The sequence below is a fragment of the Lissotriton vulgaris genome, chromosome 1_1 (genome assembly GCF_964263255.1).
Source record: "Lissotriton vulgaris chromosome 1_1, aLisVul1.2, whole genome shotgun sequence".
NCBI classification, from domain to species: domain Eukaryota; kingdom Metazoa; phylum Chordata; class Amphibia; order Caudata; family Salamandridae; genus Lissotriton; species Lissotriton vulgaris.
Genome location: NC_141685.1, coordinates 409,204,819 through 409,225,076, shown reverse-complemented (window position 1 = coordinate 409,225,076; position 20,258 = coordinate 409,204,819). Strand labels below are relative to the sequence as shown.

General features: G+C 49.8%; 1 protein-coding gene across 3 annotated transcripts in view; it reads left to right on the top strand.

Annotated features, from left to right (window-relative positions):
- USP24 (ubiquitin specific peptidase 24) overlaps positions 1-20,258 on the top strand; it is a 1,909,144-nt gene that overhangs the window by 1,079,476 nt on the left and 809,410 nt on the right. For all 3 annotated transcript variants that reach the window (XM_086952711.1, XM_086952716.1, XM_086952707.1), the window contains exons 43-44: positions 1,300-1,425; positions 2,159-2,257. In XM_086952711.1, coding sequence (XP_086808837.1) covers positions 1,300-1,425; positions 2,159-2,257 — 225 coding nt within the window. The remainder of the gene's footprint in view (positions 1-1,299; positions 1,426-2,158; positions 2,258-20,258) is intronic.

Genomic DNA, 20,258 nt, shown 5'->3' with positions numbered 1-20,258 from the left:
GGCGAAAGTGTGCAAAGTACAAACCTATAAAATGTAAAAAAAATTCCCCATATATATCACAAATTCACAGGTTTTGAAAATATTCTAAATAGGATTCTAGCAGTATAGCATTCAATCTAAGGGAGGTCTCACCTGGCGAGCATTACACACAACTTCGCTCAGTGAACCAGCGATGAGCGAGCGTGTCCGTGTGAGGCCACTAGAGCGCTAACCTGTCAAGTAGCTCCCTTTTCCCCTTCAATTCCCAAGGATCAAAGAATGACGAAAGTGTGCAAAGTACAAACAAATTAAATGTTAAAAATGCCCCATATACCTCAAATTCATAGGTTTTTAAATGATTCTAAAAAGGATTCAAGCAGTATAGCGTTCAATCTAAGGGAGGTTTCACCTTCCGAGCATTACACACAGCTTCGCTCAGGGAACCAGCGCTCATGACACTATTAAGCGTGTTCCTTTCTCCAGGTTAACAAAATTACCCAATAAGTTTTATGACTGTTATGCATTAATAAGTTTTGTACTTTGCATTTCTCCGCCATGTTTTTCTCCGCCATGTTTTTTATTATTATGATTTTATGCCTTATGGTTTATTCAATTTTAGTTTCTTATTTTATTTTTGTTTCATTTCTATAGGGGGAAGATGTGTTGGGTTGTGTATTGCTCTCTGCGCCTCTCGAGGAATCAGTGTAGTTCTAATTGTGCAGGGTTCTAGAATGGTAGGTGTGGCAGGAGAAGACCGTCGGATCCGGGAGATGGACGGTTTGGTGTCTATCAACTCCTATCTTGTTTGGCAATAAACGTATCCTGAATGAACTTATGGACTGGCATCTTTTCATAATACCACTTAAATATTGCCATCTTTATTACAGTGAGAAAACATATTTTTCCTGGATGCCCTATTAATTATTTTATCCGTTAGAAATGTTTGTTCCCAACGTCTGGCTGGAATATTTTCTAGTAACAGTGCCTCCCTATGTGCCCTAGGAATAATGACATTCGTTGACAAATGTATACTCATCCAGGTTCTTTGAGTTCTCTAAGCTTTGTATGTAAAATATAACCAAATTTGGATGTAGTCATGTTACCTGGAATAATTTAAAGGTCAGTTTGCTTTGTATTGTAAATCATGCCTCCTTTAATAAACACAGTGATGTGCTTTCTGAGGTACCTGCTTTGAGGAACAGCATCAGCCTTAGTGACAACTTAATAGTTTGTTTTAGCTAACTATGTTTTCGATGTACAGAACCTTATTGGAAGGAAATGCATACAGTTAATGGCATCAGTCTGTTTTTGTTTTATAAGGCATTACTTTCAATCGACGACGATACAGACAATCCGGATGACAATGTATTCTACCAAGTCCAGTCTCTTTTCGGCCATTTGATGGAAAGCAAGCTCCAGTACTATGTTCCTGAGAACTTCTGGAAGGTATGCTTCCTTTATCTGATGCTCCATCTGAATATTACTACTGACAATAATTATATTTTAAAAAGAATGCCTCTAATTTGATGGTATTTTAGGAAAAAGCATTTTATATAGTGTGTAATCGGAGCGTACAGAAGTAGTGGATATTTTGTGGTTATCGACCAGTGCTAAAATTAACTTTGCCTTCGTATAGGCAAAAGCAGTAAATATGTTCAGTCCAAAAAAAAGCAATCTTCCCCTCTCACCTTTTGTTTCTGCTGCTTTGGCCATATCATTAGCTGTGGTTGTATAGCCAGAAATAAGGCGCCACCTGGCAGGTACACCACTGATATTCTCAACTGTTGCCCCTTCCTACTTCATGTTTATGTAGTACTGTAGGGAGCGACTGTTAACCTTGCCGAACTGTAGATGTGAACACAGAAAGGAGCTGGTGGAAGGTGACAGGAGAAACCTCTTCTCTCTTTCTGTCTCTTGCTGGCTTCTTTTCTCATAGTGCACTTTGTGAAATACTTTTAAGGGTGTTTAATGCATCATTTGGGCACATGCAGTTGATTAAAGTGTGTGTGTATGTATATATAGATATATTTATTTAACCATACAATACCATACATATGTATAGGCTTCCCACCCTTAAGCAGAACTCTGTGATCTCACATAACTAGATAGTATTGAAAATAATTAATTGAAGTGTGTATTGTAATGAGGTCTTTTCTTTTGATTTGTGATATATGTTTAGATCTTCAAGATGTGGAATAAGGAGCTTTATGTCCGGGAACAACAAGATGCTTATGAATTCTTCACTAGTCTTATAGATCAAATGGATGAATACCTCAAGGTACAGTATTTGTCCTCATATTAGAATGCACTCATATCTGTTAACTGAACTTAAAAAAGAAAAATACTGTCAATGTACATGTCAAAGATACCCATTTAAGATGGTCCCTCAAGCATTCACAATCCTGCGAGTATTAATCTTCCCTTTTATGCTGTCTTTGCCTTTTTTGCAGATTTTTTTTTCTCTGAGTTTTGTGAGTTTAGGAAAGCATTTTGTAAGAGGACTTCTAGGCTTTCCAGCACTCTCCCAATGACTTTTAAACCGATGTTGTAATACAGTCTGTAAGATAGGGAAACAAGATCTGTAGAATTCACAGACCCACGTGATTATCAACTAGTTGATAATAATTGAGCCCATGGACTCAACTCAAGTAAATATGTTATTTTTCCTATTGCTGTTCTGTTGCAATATAAAGCATGCACAACCATAATAGGTTTCAATACGGGTATGTTTTATATAATTGTCTCTCATAGTTTTATCCTAAGGCGTTTATTTTTTCTTGTGCATTCTGTTATTGAAACCATTTGTGTTGTAGTAAAGGGGTATGTTCTATTGGATTTGCCAAAATGTGTATTTATCTTCTTTAGTTGGAAATAAAACTTTCTATTGTATTCAAAACATCACGCTTTCCAAAAGAAGATTGTGTGATCGATTTTCCCACTATTAAAACACGCGAGACAAAGTGGTTTATTTTACCTTAACAATAGCTTGTTACAAACAATTATGTAGCCAAGCTATGGTACCAGTTAATTATTATGGTTGGGGGTGGATGGAATCTATGCAGCCAGTCTGATTCTGTATTGCTCAAATAACTTCTTTAAACTTGTACGATTTTTCCCAATTGTTTAGCTGCACTTAAAGAATAAGTACCAAGCCATTAATTGCTGATACTTTAATCTGTAACTATCTGCACTGGATGCTGAGAAACAATACTGATCTACTACTACATCTACCAGACTCTTCCGTTCAAGCACTCTTTGTTCAAAAACCCATAGACAACAATAGAGTTGTTGCTCACAATGATTTTCCATTGTGTATCGGCCTTTGACCACTTCATTGAATAAAAATGTAAGGAAGAAATGAATTTTGAACTGCCCATAATGTTATCTGATTCTGAAGGAGCTTTTTTCTGTGGTAAAAGGCAAAACTGGGTTGGGGGTTGACATATATTTGATGTTTAAAAGGCATTTTCTGTAAGAACACATTGCAGTATCCTCTCAAACCAAACCACCACACCACTCCGACCCCTACCCGCTGTCTACATTTCAGCTCTCCTGTGGAAGCATATGAGGGAAGTTACCTCCTGGTCGGCTCCACTTTGTAGGGCAGGAAATGCCCCCAGGACATTAGGATCAGGTTGAATGAAGCACCCAAACAAAGAAACACAGTTGAGGGGGAGGCGGGGGGTGACATCTTGTCACAAGACATACCCGATCTGGTACGTAGTCCGTATTCATGGTGTGAGAAGTTGGCCTGATATGCAGTGCTCACTATTCTAGTGATCACTATGTATCATTCCAAACGACCCTTATTGATGATTGGTTGTAAGTCAACCTTATAGACCAGCTATCCTAGTAGCATGGACAAGAGCAGTCTTTAGGCTAAACTTTAGAGGGTGTGTTAAGCCAGCTGTTATACCATCACATATACCCCTTGAACACCAAGTGAAAGGACACCACACAAGTTGTTATGAAAATAAAAGGATATTTATTTATAACAAGCCTACCCTGATCTCTTTATGAGTCAGGGAGCTAAGTACACAACAAAACTCTTAAGAAAATACTTCAAGTTGCACAATTTACACAAAACCATATACTACAAAAGTGGAATGCGAAATACTAGCAGGTAAGTAACTCGATCCAGAGGCTTTAGGATCGCTAGGACTACACTACTGAACCTTCAGGTTAGGAGCAGGAGGCCTAGGGGGATCGGGTGCAGAGTGTGCACTCTCACGCGGGATGCGGGACAAAGTCTATGGATGCTAGTAAAATGCAAAGTTAGTGTTATCGGGCGAACCCGACTAGGTAGAGCTGAAACGAAAAAGGATCTGGACACTTAGAGAGTGGTCCTGTGCTGGAGCACCGTGGTACTCGGTTTACCTAGCCCAGGGGCTGCGGCTGCATAGGGTTCAAGTGTCGTCGGGAATCCTCGTTGATACTCAGGAGCCTGAAGAAAGTAGTTGCTGGCAGGCGACCAGTGAAGATGTTCCGGGCTGATCCAAGGATGGATCAGTGAAGAAGGATACCTGTAAGCAGAGGGGACCGAGTTCTGAATCACTAGCCAGTGATTAGGTGGGCACCAGGATGGCACCGGACGAGGTCACTCAGCCAGGTGAAGAAGTGACACTGGATTCTGCTGCTGCACGGACCAGGGCGCTGATGTCGACCAGGCTGGAGGTCTGCGAGCTGTCCAACGTCGGATGTCTGCTGCTGGCGATGTTGGATCCGTTGAAGGAGGCAACAAGCCTTGGCTAAGGCAAGCCCATGTGGCGACACAAAATGGCGTCTGGAGTGGACCAGGAGGGTCCGAGGAAGTTCTCCTTCAAGAGGAGACAAGGGCCAGTCTAGAGGAGCTAGACCAGCGGTGAAACAAACGTAGGACGTCGTCTGGAGGGTCACTAGCCAACGGGCAAGTGACCGGACAACGTGGCAAGCAACACAGAAGCAAAAGGGCCCCACGCAGATCTGGTGGATGCTGGGGGGCTGGACTTTGGTGCTCGTGCTGCTTGGGGTTGGGGCTTCTCTTACCCCAGTGCACCCACTCGAGGGTCCCTCGGCGGTCGTGCTGGATCAGTGTCGTTCAGGTTTTGATGATAGCCGGTTCCTCTGGTCTCGTCGCACTCACGGTTCTCAGCTGTGCTGTAGAGGCAGGTAGAGGTCAGAGATGGCAGGGAGTCCGGGTCTCGTCGTGCTGGTCGGTCTGGTTCCGGAGGAAGAACGTGCAGCAAACCGCAAGATACTTAGATGGTGCCTGCTGATGCAGGGTGACTACTCCTTAGTCACAAGGGAGAAATCTTAAGAAGAAGTCAAGAGTTCCTTTCATGGAAAGTAGTTTCAGGATTCAAAGATGATCTAATTTGGAAAGGGGGCCTGCTCCTACCTTTATACTAAAGAAAGGGGCTGGCACGCGACTAGGTCCTGCCCATGGGTGGGACCGGGAAGGGGGGTGGTTACACCCCTTTCCCTTTGTCCGGACTTTCCCCAGCTCAGGGGCTGGTGTGCCCCTGGAACTGGTTCAAGCCGGCCTATGCACAGTGAGCACCGGGGTGCCACTTGCAGTCACCTTCCTCTCAGCCCTGCCTACCTGGGATACACAAAACCCTGTCTGGAATGGTGTTAGCACCGCCCCTGACAGGAAACCCTTTGTCCAAGCTCTCCTCGCTGGAAGGACTCCCAGCAGCAGGAGGTCAGACTTGTGTCTGTGGTGGCAGCATCCATTTTGTGATGCTGAGGCTCGAGTTAACTTTAACTGGGGTTCACAGTTACATACATGTTGTGTCCCTCTAGAAGGGTGGAATGCTAACCCCATCGCCAGAATTGGCGAGGGGTTAGTATTCCAATTCGTATGACACCTTACTCGACATGTTTTGATAAAGCGATACCAAAGTTGGCAAATAACCGCGAGGATTATAAGGCACTTGAGTATATGGTACGCGTTATCATGGAACAGCTATTAGGACTTGGTTCCGCAAGCTGCAAACGGGCTCAGCTCATGCCAGAGCACCATCTCACATAATTCCAAGCACTCTGCCTTCAGGATTGATAAGGCCTGCCATAGGAGTGACTGATAGGAATACATGTGTCCATTTTAGGGTTAGATATAGGAATACTATATCTAAAGCAAAGGGTGATTACACCACCTTGCCCCAGCTGTCGTGCAGCCAGTTGTCAGATTTGGATGGCCAGTCAGGGGTGGCATAATACATGCTGCAGCCCCTGGTAGGCCCTGGGTGCACCTGTGCCCTGGGTACCTAAGGTACACTGTACAGGGGCTGATAAGGTGACTCAGTATCCAATTAGATGTGTACCTAAGGTACATGGAATCCATTTTACAGAGAGAGCAGTAGGCCTGGGGCCATGAATAGCAGGGTCCCAGGTCAACTAAGTCGAAAAACCAGCAACACACCAGGCAAAAAGTTGGGGGCAACCATAGTCAGATATACACCTTCCTACACATGGTTCATGGTCCTGCTTTTTTTATGGATTCAAAATATGTAAAGGTCCCCCAACAGCCTTTTGCGTATTTTGAAAACCTGTTATCTAGTTAAATAAAAAAGAATTATGTGTAAACAGTTTGTGGCTTAACTAAATACCTAGTGACCACAATAGTGTCTTTACCTTTAAGCCTAAAGCCTTAGTACATGTAGCTTTCCTTGTACTCACAATTGCATATTTATGTTTAAAGTGATTGAGAAATGTTGTACTCAAGACACTTTCTAGCTATATATTATACTATTAAGGATGCCTCTCAAAGTAAAGAACTATCAAGACAGAGAGTACTATCCATATAACGTATAATATCTGAAAGAGACACGTTAGTGATAGATTCCTTACCTTAGAATTTCCCCCAGGTGTCAGACTGGATCCGGAAGGTTTTCGTCAGCAGTACCCCCTGCGAGTCGGAGGGTGGCGTTGTGCGGCTCTGCGTCTGTCGTATGGGCGTCAAGATCGCCGGGATGATGTTGCAGCAACCACTTAGACGCCGCCCTCGCGCGCTGATGTCCGTTCTTTCCGGATCTGCGCTTGCTGGCGCGGAAAAAGAGAGCGGTACCCCCAGTCAATTTTTTACTGAGTTTTTGGGGACTTTTGTCTCTGTTCTTTTGAGTCTCTGACTCCTGGTTTATAGGGATATCTGAAAGAGACACGTTAGTGATAGATTCCTTACCTTAGAATATCCCCAGGCGTCAGACTGGATCCATAAGGCTTTCGTCAGCAGTACCCCTGCACGTCGATAGGCGTTGTCGTTTGGCTCCACGTGTGTCATTGGCAACATCATCGAGATGACGTTACTGGAGCTTTTTAGACGCCCCACTGCTCCGCATTCCTTGACATCGCCGGCTCCGGCCCGACGTCGTCGATGCCAACAGGCCTCCATGGCTCTGGCTGTAGCTCCCCGTTCTTGCCGGTGGAACCCGTACGGCCCCCATCGACATCACCGATGGCGGCAGCGCCGATGCAGACACCGGCGGCCGACGCCCGGCATAGACTTCTTTTCGGGCGTCGGCACGGTGCCGGAGGGATGTCAACCCGACTCCGATGCCGATTGGGGACTTTTACCCTTTTATCCCCCCACGTCCTCGTCCCTTTGTAGAGGAAGGAGAGAACTGGGAGGGGTTTGAAGACCCACTTGCAGAACAGTGCGAGTCTGTCCCCGACTGGGATGAGGAGTTGGAGGCCGGTGGCCCCGATTACACTCCGGCGCATGGTTCACCAGCCCCTTCAGCTACTATGGAGGAGAGTGGTTCCTTTTCCACAGTGCTACGTAGGGCGGACGAGGCTCTTGGCCTCGAGCTCCCTGCAGTGACTGTCAGGACCAACTTACTGACGTGCTTCGGCCAGCTTCCTCCTCTACAGAACTGCTGTTGCTGTTTAATGATGCACTCATTGATGACCCTGCCTCCTTCACCTAGCACCCTACACCTGAGAGTTTGGTGGTTCAGGCCTCCACGTCCACCAGTGCGTTTCCTTCTGCTCCACTGGACAAGGAATCCAGGAAATTGGAGCAGTTTGTCAAGAAGATATATACTTCAGCAAGTTCTGGACTGAGGTCTGTGAACATTGCCTGTCTCTTGGTCCGCTATTCCCATTCTATATGGGATGCGGTTGAGCAGGTGCTGCCTCAGTGTCCGGAGGTGGCCCGGACAGTTCTCTCCCGAGCTCTTATGGAGGGGATAGATGCGGCCAAGTTCACTATACTTTGAAGGACATGCCCTTCGATGGCATTTGCCTCTTTGGTGATAAGGCGGATTCCACATTGGAGCGCTTCAAGGACTCTCAGGCCATGACCAAGTCCTTAGGCCTTTCGGCTTCAGATTTTCGTTCCTTTCGAAGCTCCGAAAGGGGCATGTAAACACATTCATTTCAGAACAAGCCTGCGCAGCAACAGACCCAGCACAGAGGCGGAACAGGGGGCCAGCGTGCGGGTCAGTCCACCAACACCCTCGCTACCAGTGCCTCCACACCTTCCTAGTCCGGTGTTACAGACCCACCAGACGTCAGTGGGGGGGCAGGATTTGTCATCACCTCCCCCACTGGCGCACCATTACATCGGACAGGTGGGTTCTGGAAATTGTTCGAAGGGACTACCCGCTCCCCTTCGAGTCTACCCCTCCAGCCATGCCACTGCAGTTACCCCAGTATTGGAACTTTCATAGATTCCCATGCTTTGTATCATTCCCCGTCGTCGCAATGGGAGTCTCGGTAACAAAAATACCATAGCTGTAGGTACAAAAGGCAAAGGAAAAATGCCTAGGCCTCATTCCCATTTGTAGCATATTCCCCTCTTTGTGTAAAAGAGACCAAACTTAGGCATCAGCCAATCAGAAGTGTCTCACCCCTTAGAACCTTCCTGAAGGAACCTCAGAGCCTCAGATTTTCTACCGCACGTTGTGCTTAGGGAGTCTCCTGTGAGCTCTGCTCAACTTCTACTTTTCTAAGGAATTACTTCGGATATTCTCTTCAGGATTACTGACTGCCTTCCAGGATGAGTGAAATGGAGAAGAAAAAATCCCTTTTCAAGCCTTGTTCCACCTGTGGCAAGAAAAGGCTTTTTGTGGAGGATAAGCACAAAGACTGCATCTATTGCCTCTATCCTGACCTCCAGGCTGCTGACTGCAAGATCTGTCGCACCTTTTCAACCAAGACCCTCCGGGACCGTGAGAGTAGACTCTTGACATGGCTCCAGAAGCTGAAGTCCAGGAAGGATACTGTCTCTAGTGACAGTGAGGATGCAGCGTCGATGTCTTCCTCAAGAAGGTCAGTGAAGAGTGGTATGGGTTCTCCTTCCCCTTCTGTGGAAAGACCTTCTAAGGCCTCTAAAAAGACCCCCAGTGAGTCTGAGAGCCTAGGTCCCAGCAAATCTCCTCGCAGTAGTGAAAAGGAGAAAGTAGGACCTGTTACGCCTTCAAAAGGTGAAAAGACTGCCTCAGCCTTCAAAAAACCTTCTTCCCAATCTTCTGAGAGGAGTTCTAAGTCCTCGAAGACGTCGACGGCGGAGGTTCCGTCGATGAAAAAATCTGCTTCGAAGTTGATATCGTCGACGGGAGTTTAGTGGACGAAGGTACCGTCGATGGCAGGTACGTCAGCGTCGACGGAGAAGGCGCCGACGACGAAGACTCTGCCGACGAAGGCGCCGTCGACGACGAAGGTTACAGTGTCACCGACGACGATGGTGACGACGTCGACGGTTGTGTCGACGACGACGGTCTCATCGACGACTGACGACGGCTGGTGTGCCCACAGTTTCCTCGTCGACGACTTAGACGACCCCGATCTCGTCAACGCATGTCCTCTGAGAAAAGGATTACCATTTCTTTGACGAGAATCACGCCGCAGATGACTTCTCCGAAGAGTGTGTCCCCCCTACCACCAACTATGCTTTTTCAGGAAGGGGAGTCAGAGGATGAGGACCAGGACGCCCAGTCGCAACATCATTCGGGCCAAGATATGGTGACGGTGCCATCTTCTTTTCTCCAAGATCATGCTGCAAGACTATAAATCTAGGGCGAATAGGCCACTTCATGTCCCGGCAGCATCTGCTACACCTGCAGTACTTTCGCCTTCACCAGTGACGCCAATTTTACAGGCTCAAATTTCTCCTCCGCCTCAGTCATCTTTCCAACAAGATTCCTCTGGGCTGCAAGAGGTCCATGATGATTCCTCGGATGGGGACCAGCAGTCGGATCATGACTCTATTCCGAATACTGAATATGATGAATATATCATTGAGTTTCCCACTTCACCAGTCCCAGATCCGGCGGATTCCCCGCCAGCGGACATCGGGGGTTTTCATCAGTTGATGGAGAGAGCAGCGGGCAGATTCAAATTGGCCATGCCTAAGGTTACTACTGATTATTTTCTATACGATTTAAAGGAGCCTTTTAGGAAATAGACGAGATCCATCCCTATTGTGGATCATTTGTGGAAGGAGGGCCTTAAGGCCATGAAGAACCCGGCGACGGTGGTCCCTGTGCCACCGCGTCTGGACATGAAATACAAGGCACCCGATGAGGGTCCCGCAGCCTTGACGGGTCATCCAAGACCAGATTCTGTTATCTCGCAGGCAGCGCAGAGAAAATCCCGTAACCCCTCTGCTCCCTTAACAGCTCCACCGGACAAAGAAGGGCGGAGATTGGACAATGCGGGGAAGAGGTTCTCTTTAATGGCGAGTTTACTGGTACGGGCCGCTAATGCCCTGGCGATCTTGGGGAGGTATGACCGCCAGCTTTGGTGCGATAACGCCACGTACATTGACCAGCTGCCTCCGGAGTCTACATCTGAAGCAAAAAAGATCCTGCAGGAGGGAGAAGCGACTTCAATGGAAATCATTGACTATGCAATGGATATTGCAACCACAGCGTTTCGATCCCTGGCTGGGGCGGCAGTCCTTCGTCGCCAAGGATGGCTCAAAGCGACTTGGTTCCGGCCTGAGACCCAGAACAAGGTCCTTGATCTACCTTTTGATGGTGAGGCATTGTTTGGGAAACTCATCGATGATACCCTTCAAGAAATAAAGGATACGGAGACTGCCAGGTCCTTAGGGACCCTTCAATACCGCAAGTCTCCTTTTAAAGGAGCCAGAGGCAGAGGTGGTTCCTATAGAGGGTCCTTCCAACAACAGCGCTACTCCTCCACGGGCTCAGGTTCCCAGCAATACCGTCAGCCCTATCAACAGGGCCAGGGCCAGTCGACAAACTACTCCAGGCCTTACAATAAGGGAAAACAGGCTGGACGAGGACGGGACTCGTCCAAGCGCCAATAGCGGCCTCCTGCCTCTTCCTACTGGACCCTTCTTCAAGAAATCATCAGTTGGAGGCAGGGTCACCAAATACCTTCAAAACTGGTCCAAAATAACATTGGACCGTTGGGTGCTCAACATCATTCGGAAAGGGCATACTTTGGAATTCACGCAAGTCCCTCCACCCAAGCCCCCGGCAGCCATTCCGTCGAAACACCAGCGTGTCCCGCGGCTCGAGGTCCAACAGATGCTCCGGAAGGGAGCGATAGAGCCGGTTCCCTCAAACCAAAAGGGACAAGGATTTTATTCCAGGTTCTACCTGGTGAGGAAAACGCTAGAAAAATGGCGCCCCATTTTAGACCTCAGGGAGCTAAACACCTATCTCATCTCCCTTTCTTTCCGGATGGTCTCTCTCCAGGACATCTTGAAGCTCATCAATCCGAGAGATTTCATGGCCATGCTCGATCTCGAGGATGCGTATTTCCATGTTCCGATCCACCCAGCACACAGAAGGTTTCTGCGATTCACAGTAGCCAAGAGCCATTTTCAATTCAGAGTTTTACCCTTCTACTCCGCTCAGCCCCGAGAATTTTTACAAAGGTGCTGGCGCCAGTAGCAGCTTTCCTGCGAAGGAACCATTTCCAAGTCTTCCCCTACCTGGACGACTGGTTGCTGAAAGCTCCGTCCAGGGAGGCAGCGCTAGAGGCTGTTCAAGCTTTTACGGTATCTTTCCAGAATCTAGGCCTCACTCTAAACAACGAGAAGTCCTCTCTGGTCCCGTCAAAAAAGGCTCGCTTCCTGGGGGCCCTCTTGGATTCAAACCTCTCAAGAGCCTTCCCTACTCTGGAAAGGAGGGAAAAATTACAGACCTTGGCTCGGGACTTACGGGCAAGAAGGTGTTGTTCTTGATCGCCGATACAAATCCCTACTGGGGGTGATTTCATCGTGTATTCCACTGATTCCCCATTGCAGACTCAGAATGCGTCCTCTGCAGGAGGAACTGGACAACCAGTGGCAACAGGTCCACGGTTCATTCGAGGACATGGTGACGGTCACTCCGAGGATGAAAGACGCAACCTTATGGTGTACAGATCAAAACAACTTGTTCCAAGGTCTATCCTTCGTAAGCGACCCGTCCCCACATGAAGTGACAACGGACGCGTCGTTGGAGGGTTGGGGAGCAGTGATGCAAGACCTACATGTCAGCGGGCATTGGTCGCCCCAGGAGAAAGGTCTCCACATCAACCTTTTAGAACTAAGGGCGATAAGACTGGCTCTGCAAGCTTTTCTTCCTCGCCTAGAAGGTTCGCAAGTGCTTATCAGGACGGACAACACCATGGCCATGCACTAGGTGAACAAGGAAGGAGGAACCAGATCCCGTCCATTGTCGCAAGAAGCTCAACAGATCTGGGAATGGGCGATCATTCAGAGGATATCACTGAAGGCAGAATACTTACCAGGGATCCTAAACGAAAACGCCGACAGGCTGAGCAGGTCATCCTCAGTCAGCCACGAGTGGGAATTGAATCAGACAGTTTTGGAAGAGATCTTCAGCCAGTGGGGCAGCCCGGAGATCGATCTCTTTGCCACTCCGACCAACAAGAAATGCCGGTCTTACGCAAGCAGGCTTCACCATCAAGGTTCACTGGGGAGTGCGCTTTCGATAGCATGGTCGAGGACATTTGTCTACGCTTTTCCTCCCATTCCTCTGATCCCACGACTTATCAGGAAAATCAAGGTGGAGCCATGCAGGATGATCCTGATAACCCTGGCTTGGCCGAGGCAGTTCTGGTACACGGAGCTCCATCTGTTGTCGCTAGCTCCTCCCCTTCCTTTGAGGATTCTGCCGGATCTTCTCACGATGTCCGACGGACAAATTTGGCACCCAGATCCACAATCGTTACACCTGACTGCATGGCTCCTGAGCAGCGAGAGTTTATGAACCTGCCCTTATCAAGAGAGATTAAAAAGGTTCTGTCCCAGGCAAGGGCTCCTTCAACGAACAGGACTTACAGCCTTAAGTGGAAAAGATTTTGTTGCTGGTGTAAGAAAGAAAGCATTGATCCTTTCAATTCCAAGCCTCATCAGATCCTACCTTATCTGCTGTCCTTGGCTAAGTCGGGACTAGCCCATTCATTAATTAATTAAGGTCCATTTGGCTGCTTTGTCAAGGATCAGAAGGACAGTATCCGGTCCTTCCTTGTGGTCTTCCAGGATTATCAAGCAATTTCTTAAGGGCTTGTTCAGGGTCTATCCATCGGTGAGACCGCCCCTCCTACATGGCATTTAAATCTAGTCCTTTCTCAACTCATGAAGGGTCCATTTGAACCAATCCATCGTTCTGACATGAAATATCTTTCGTGGAAATTGACTCTCCTCCTTGCTTTCACGTCGGCTAGGCGTGTTGGAGAATTACAGGCTTTGACCATCCAAGAACCTTTCCTTCAATTCAAGAGAAACACTGTGATCATGAGAACTAATCCCAGGTTCATGCCTAAGGTTCCCTCGGATTTCCACTTGAATGAACCGGTCATTCTGAAGGCGTTCTTCCCTCAACCTACTACGCCAGCAGAAAGAGCATTGCATTCGTTGGATGTGCAACGGTGCTTGAAATTCTATTTAGAACGTACTAAAGGTTTTCGAAAATCTTCACAGCTATTTGTCTCCTTTGGCGGTCCAGGTGAAGGCCTTCCGCTATCCAAACAGGGTGTTTCAAGATGGATCAAAAGTGCCATTCAGCATTGTCACAAGGCTGCAGGATTACCTCTAACTGGAAAGATCCGAGCACATTCCACAAGATGAGTGGCTTCTTCAACAGCCCTCTTCGCGGGGGTGCAGATTAAGGACATTTGCAGAGCTGCTACCTGGAGCAGCGTTCACACCTTTACCAAGCATTACTGCTTGGAATCTCTGCAACAAGATGATGCGGCAGTAGGACAGGCTGTCCTGAGGAACCTCTTCCACTGATGGTGAGCTTTCCTTTCTTTCCCACCTTCCGTCTTTCACATTTTGTATCTTATATCATGTTGCCTGTTGCTATAATTTATGATGCAAAATGTGATTTTCTTGCTAACTGCTTACTACTCTGATACAAAGCATGGGAATCTATGAAAGTTCCAATACTGGGGTAAGAAAACAAGTTACTTACCTGTAACTTTAGTTCCCCAGTATTGGTAACTTTCATAGATTCCCATCCGCCCACCCGCCTCCCCGAGGAAAGCTCAGCCTACAACAGATATGGTGTCTAAGTACACAACGGCTACGAAAATCTGAGGCTCTGAGGTTCCTTCAGGAAGGTTCTAAGGGGTGAGGCACTTCTGATTAAATGATGCCTAAGTTTGATCTCTTTTACAAAAAGAGGGTGATATGCTACAAAAGGGAATGAGGCATAGGCCTTTTTCCTTTGTCTTTTGTACCTACAGCTATGGTATTTTTGTTACAGAGACTCCCATTCCGACGACGGGGAATGATACAAAGCATGGGAATCTATGAAAGTTACCAATACTGGGGAACTGAAGTTACAGGTAAGTAACTTGTTTTCTTCCACTGCATGTCGGGGGGGGGGGGGGGGGGGGGGGGGATCATTTGGCACTTCCCCTGCAGGAAGTTACGGCACTCATTGGCCAAGGGGGCCATCGAGCGCGTTCCGATGCTAGAAGTAGGTCTAGGTTGTTACTCCCATTACTTCTTGGTTCCAAAGAAGGACAAGGGTCTACGTCCCATCTTAGACCTTCAGAGCGTAAATCGCTTACTCCGTAAGGAGAATTTCAAAATGCTCACTCTGGCTCAGGTCTTGTCTGCTCTCGAACCACAAGACTGGATGGTGGCACTAGACCTGCAGGACGCTTATTTTCATATTCCCGTCCTGCTAGCCCATTGGCGTTACCTGAAATTCACTGTGGGCAAGTAGCATTTTTAGTTCACTGTGCTCCCCGTTGGCCTTACCAGCGCCCCTCGGGTGTTCACCAAAGCGATGGCGGTGGTCGCAGCTCATCTGCGCAGATCAGGGGTTTCAGTCTTCCCCTATCTCGACGACTGGTTGTTCAAGGCGGGCTCGCCCCAGGCAGTCGTCTCCCACCTCCAGACTACGGCGAACTCCTGCGTTTGCCGGGGTTCTCCGTCAACTTGCCGAAGTCGCACATGATTCCCTCCCAGAAGCTCATCTTCATCTGAGCGGTTATGGACACGACGCAGTGTCTGGTTTATCCTCCCGAACAGCGAGTCCAGGACATTTGGGCTATGATTCCGATCTTTCAACCCTTGTCCTGGGTTTCGGTCAAGACGACCTTGAGGCTGCTGGGACTTAGGGCCTCCTGCATCCTGCTGACCAACCATGCCAGGTGGCACTTGCGTGCTTTGCAGTGGGACCTAAAGTTCCAGTGGGCAGCGGCATGAGGGGAACCTGTCTAACTATGTCCAGATCTCGGAGGGCACTGCACAACAATTGCAGTGGTGACTCACAAATCAGCATTGGGTCAGCGGCAGACCATTCTCCCTTCCCCAACCGGAGCACACAGTGGTGACGGATTCGTCCCTCCTGGGAAGGTGGGCCACATGGGAGAGGCAGAGATCAGAGGCCTGTGGTCTCTGGCAGACTCCCGGCTTCATATCAACCTTCTGATGCTTCGGGTGATCCTTCTTGCACTGAAGGCATTCCTTCCCTCTGTCAGGGGGAAGGTGGTGCTGGTGTTCACTGACAACACCACCGACATGTGGTATTGCAACAAACAGGGTGGGGTGGGGTTGTGGACCTTATGTCAGGAGGCTCTGCACCTCTGGACATGGCTGGAACGTCACAGCATTTCCCTGACGGTTCACCAACTGGCAGGTTCTTTGAATGTCAGGGCGGACAAACTCAACCGCCGGTGTCTGATGGATCATGATTGGTGTCTTCACTCGGAGTTGGCGCAAGGTCTCTTTCAACAGTGAGAGCCTTGGTTAGATCTATTCACGACAGAAGAGAACACGCAATGTCTGCAGTTCTGCGTGTTGGAATTTCCAAGGCGGCACTCGCTCGGCGATGCTTTTTGTCGCGAGTTGATCTGCGGTCTGTTCTATGCCTTTCCTCCTATAACTCTTCTGCCCAGAGTGCTGAAGATCATCAGGCGCGTCTGGGCCCAGGTCATCCTTCTGGCACCAGACTCGTCTCGAAGAGTTAGGTACCCCGAGCTACTCAGTATGAACCTGACTCCCTCTGCGGGAGGATCATCTGTTGCAGCAGTAGGAGACGGTTCTCCACCCGAACCTGTCCAGCCTCCACCTCCTTGCTTGGAGATTGAGCGGTGACAGTTGATTCCATTTTACTTGCCTCCCGAAGTCTGTGATGTCATTGTGGCAGCCAGGCGTCCCTCCACTAAATCTGTATACGCCTGCAGGTGGAAAAAATTGTGGCATGGTGCACAGCCAAGACTGTGGATCCCCTTTCTGTCCCTCTTTCTGAGGTCCTTTTGTTCCTTCTTTCTCTGGCCCGGCAGGGCTCTGCTCTGGGCACTATCAAGGGCTACCTTTCAGCAATTTCGGCTTTTCTCAGGCTCACTGATCAGCCCTCTCTTTTCAAGTCCCCTGTTGTTCAGAGATTCTTAAAGGCATTACTCACCTTTTCTCTCCTATTCCTTTAGCCATGCCGCAGTGGGATTTGAATCTGGCTCTTACCTATTTGATGTGCGCTCCCTTTGAGCCGCTGCACAACTGTCCTCTTCGTTTATTAACTTTGAAGACTGCTTTCCTGGTTGCCCTCCCCTCCGCTAGGCGTGTGAGTGAGCTCCAGGCTCTTAACTGTAAACCTCCCTTTCTGTCTATTCATCCTGACAAGGATGTGCTTCGCACTCATCCTTCCTTCTTGCCAAAAGTAGTTGCTACCTTCCACATCGGGCAAACTATCACCGTGCCCACATTCTTTCTGCCTTCACATCCTTCCAGAGAAGAAGAAAAGCTCCACCCTCTGGAACCAAAACGTGCGCTCTCATTTTTCCTGAATCGCTCACAACAGCTCCCGGTGGATGAGCAGCTCTTTGTTGGCTACGTAGGCGCCAAGAAAGGCCGAGCTATACACAAGAGAACTCCCGCTGTGTCTTCTCCTGTATAAAAATCTGTTATTCTCAATCAATCATCAATCATGCCACTTGTATTGCGTGCTACTCACCCGGGAGGGTCTCAAGGCGCTTGGGGTAGGGGTTCGCTACTGCTCGAACAGCCAGGTCTTCAGTTGCTTCCTGAAGGAGAGGTGGTCCTGGGTCAGCCGGAGGTGGGTGTGGAGGGAGTTCCATGTCTTGGCCGCCAGGTAGGAGAAGGATCTGCCTCCGGCGGTGGCTCTTTGGATGTGTGGTACGACGGGCGAGGCTAGCAGACCGTAGCTGGCGGGTGGGCGTGTGGAAGGTCAGGCGGTCGTTGAGGTACTTGGGGTCCAGGTTGTGGAGAGACTTGTGTGCGTGGGTGAGGAGCCTGAACGTGATCCTCTTGTTGATGGGGAGCCAGTGCAGGTCCCTCAGGTGGCCGGAGATGTGGTTGCGTCGGGGGATGTCCAGGATGAGTCGGGCGGAGGCGTTCTGGCTGCGTTGGAGTCTTTTCTGTAGCTTGGCTGTGGTTCCGGTGTAGAGGGTGTTTCTGTAGTCCAGTCGGCTGGTGACGAGGGCCTGGGTGACCGTCTTCCCGGTTTCAGTCGGGATCCATCGGAAGATCTTGCGGAGCATGCGCAGGGTGTGGAAGCATGATGAGGAGACGGCGTTGACTTGTCTGGTCATCGAGAGGGAGGAGTCCAGGATGAATCCCAGGTTGCGTGCGTGGTCTGTGGGCTTGGGGGCGGTGCCCAGGGCAGGGGGCCACCACGAGTCGTCCCAGGCGGAGGGCGATGGTCCCAGGATGATGACTTCCGTCTTGTCTGAGTTCAGTTTCAGGCAGCTGTTCTTCATCCACTCGGCGACCTCTTTCATCCCTTCGTGGAGGCTGGTTCTGGCGGTGTCTGGGTCTCTGGTGAGGGAGAGGATCAGCTGGGTGTCGTCGGCGTATGAGATGATATTGAGGTTGTGTTGGCGTGCGATGGTGGCGAGCGGTCTCATGTAGACGTTGAAGAGGGTGGGGCTGAGTGATGATCCTTGCGGGACGCCGCAGATGACTTCTGTGGCCTCGGATCGAAACGGGGGAGGCGGACTCTCTGTGTTCTTCCGGCGAGGAATGAGATGATCCACTTCAGTGCCTTCTCTTGGATGCCGGTGTTGCTGAGGCGTTGGACTAAGGTGCGGTGGCAGACATTGTCGAACGCTGTGGAGAGGTCCAGGAGGATGAGTGCTGCTGTTTCCCCGTTGTCGAGCAGGGCTCGGATGTTGTCGGTGGCTGCGATGAGAGCGGTCTCGGTGCTGTGGTTGGCTCTGAAACCGGACTGCGAGGGGTCGAGAGATCCATTCGTCTCGAGGAAGGCGGCGAGTTGTCGTTTGGCGATCTTCTCTATGACTTTGGCAGGAAAAGGGAGGAGCGAGATGGGGGGAAGTTTTTGAGGTCGGTGGGGTCCGCTGTAGGTTTCTTCAGTAGGGCGCTGAGCTCGGCGTGCTTCCAGCTCTCCGGGAAGGTGGCGGTGTCGAAGGAGGTGTTGATGACGTCTCGGAGTTGGGGTGCGATGGTGGAGTCGGCCTTGTTGAAGATGTGGTGGGGGCAGGGGTCAGTCGGTGATCCGCAGTGGATGGTGTTCATCGCGCGGGCTGTAGCGTTGGTTCGATGGTTGGGTGCGTGGACTGTGCGCCGAAGCTGTTGTGGATGTCGGCAATCTTGCGGTGGAAGAATGAGGCGAGGGAGTCGCAAAGATCTTGTGACGGGGTGATGTCGATGTTGCCGGTGCTGGGGTTGGAGAACTCCTTGACGATGCTGAAGAGTTCCTTGCTGTCGTGGGCGTTGTTGTCCAGTGATCCTTTAGTGATTTCTTCTTGGCGGTGCGGATGAGCAGGTGGTGCTTACGGGTCGCGTGTTTGAGGGCGGTCATGTTGTCAGTGGTCCGGTCGTGGAGCCAGGCTTTCTCGAGGGTGTGGCAGGTCTTCTTGGAGTCCTTGAGTTTGTCGGTGAACCAGGGGGCCTTCTTGCTTCTAGGTTTGCTGGGAGGGTTCTTCAGTGGTGCGAGGTTGTCGGCGCAGGCGGTCAGCCACTGCGTGAAGTTGCGGGCTGCTTCGTTGGGGTCCGGTGTGCTAGCCGGTGGGTTTTGGCTGAGGGAGGTGGTGAGCTGGTCGGCGGTGATCTTGCTCCAGCTTCTGTGAGGGATCTGTTGCGGTGGTGGTGGATGGTGGTTTTTCTGAAGCTGAAGTGGACCCAGCTGTGGTCGGTCCAGTGAAGTCCGGTGGAGTGGCTGAAGGCGATGTGCTTGCTGGATGAGAAGATGGGATCAAGAGTGTGGCCGGCGTAGTGAGTGGGGGGTGTTGACCAGTTGCTTGAGTCTGAGGTTGGCGAGGTTGTCCAGCAGGGTGACGGTGTTGCGGTCCTTGCTGTTCTCCGGGTGGAGGTTGAGGTCCCCTAGGAGGATGTAGTCGGCGGAGGGGAGGGCGTGTGGGCTGATGAAGTCAGTGATGTCTTCGCTGAATTGTGCGCGTGGTCCCGGGGGTCTGTAGATGAGGGTGCCTCTGAGGGTCGTCTTTGGGTCGGTGTGAATCTGGAAGTGGAGGTGTTCGGCGGTGGCGAAGGTGTCGTCGGCGTCGGTCGTGATGCGGATGGTGTTCTTGTGGACTATGGCGATGGCTCCTCCGGTCTGGTTGACGCGGTCCCTCCTGATGATCTTGTATCCATCAGGGACGGCGATGTGGGGGCTGAGGAGGCGTTCATCCATGTTTCAGTGAGGAAGGCGATGTCTGGTGAGGTTGTGTCGAGGAGGTTCCCAAGTTCCACTGCGTGTCTGTGGACGGAGCGGGTGTTGAGCAGGATGCACTTGAGGTCGTTGCTGGGGTTTGGCTTGGCGGGCATGTTCGGAGGCAGGTGAACTTGCAGGTTGTGCAGGTGAATGGTCCGTGGAAGCGTTTCGGGGCGGCTCGGCAGCAGGTGGGCTTTCGGCCGGTATTGAGTGCGTTGAGGGCTG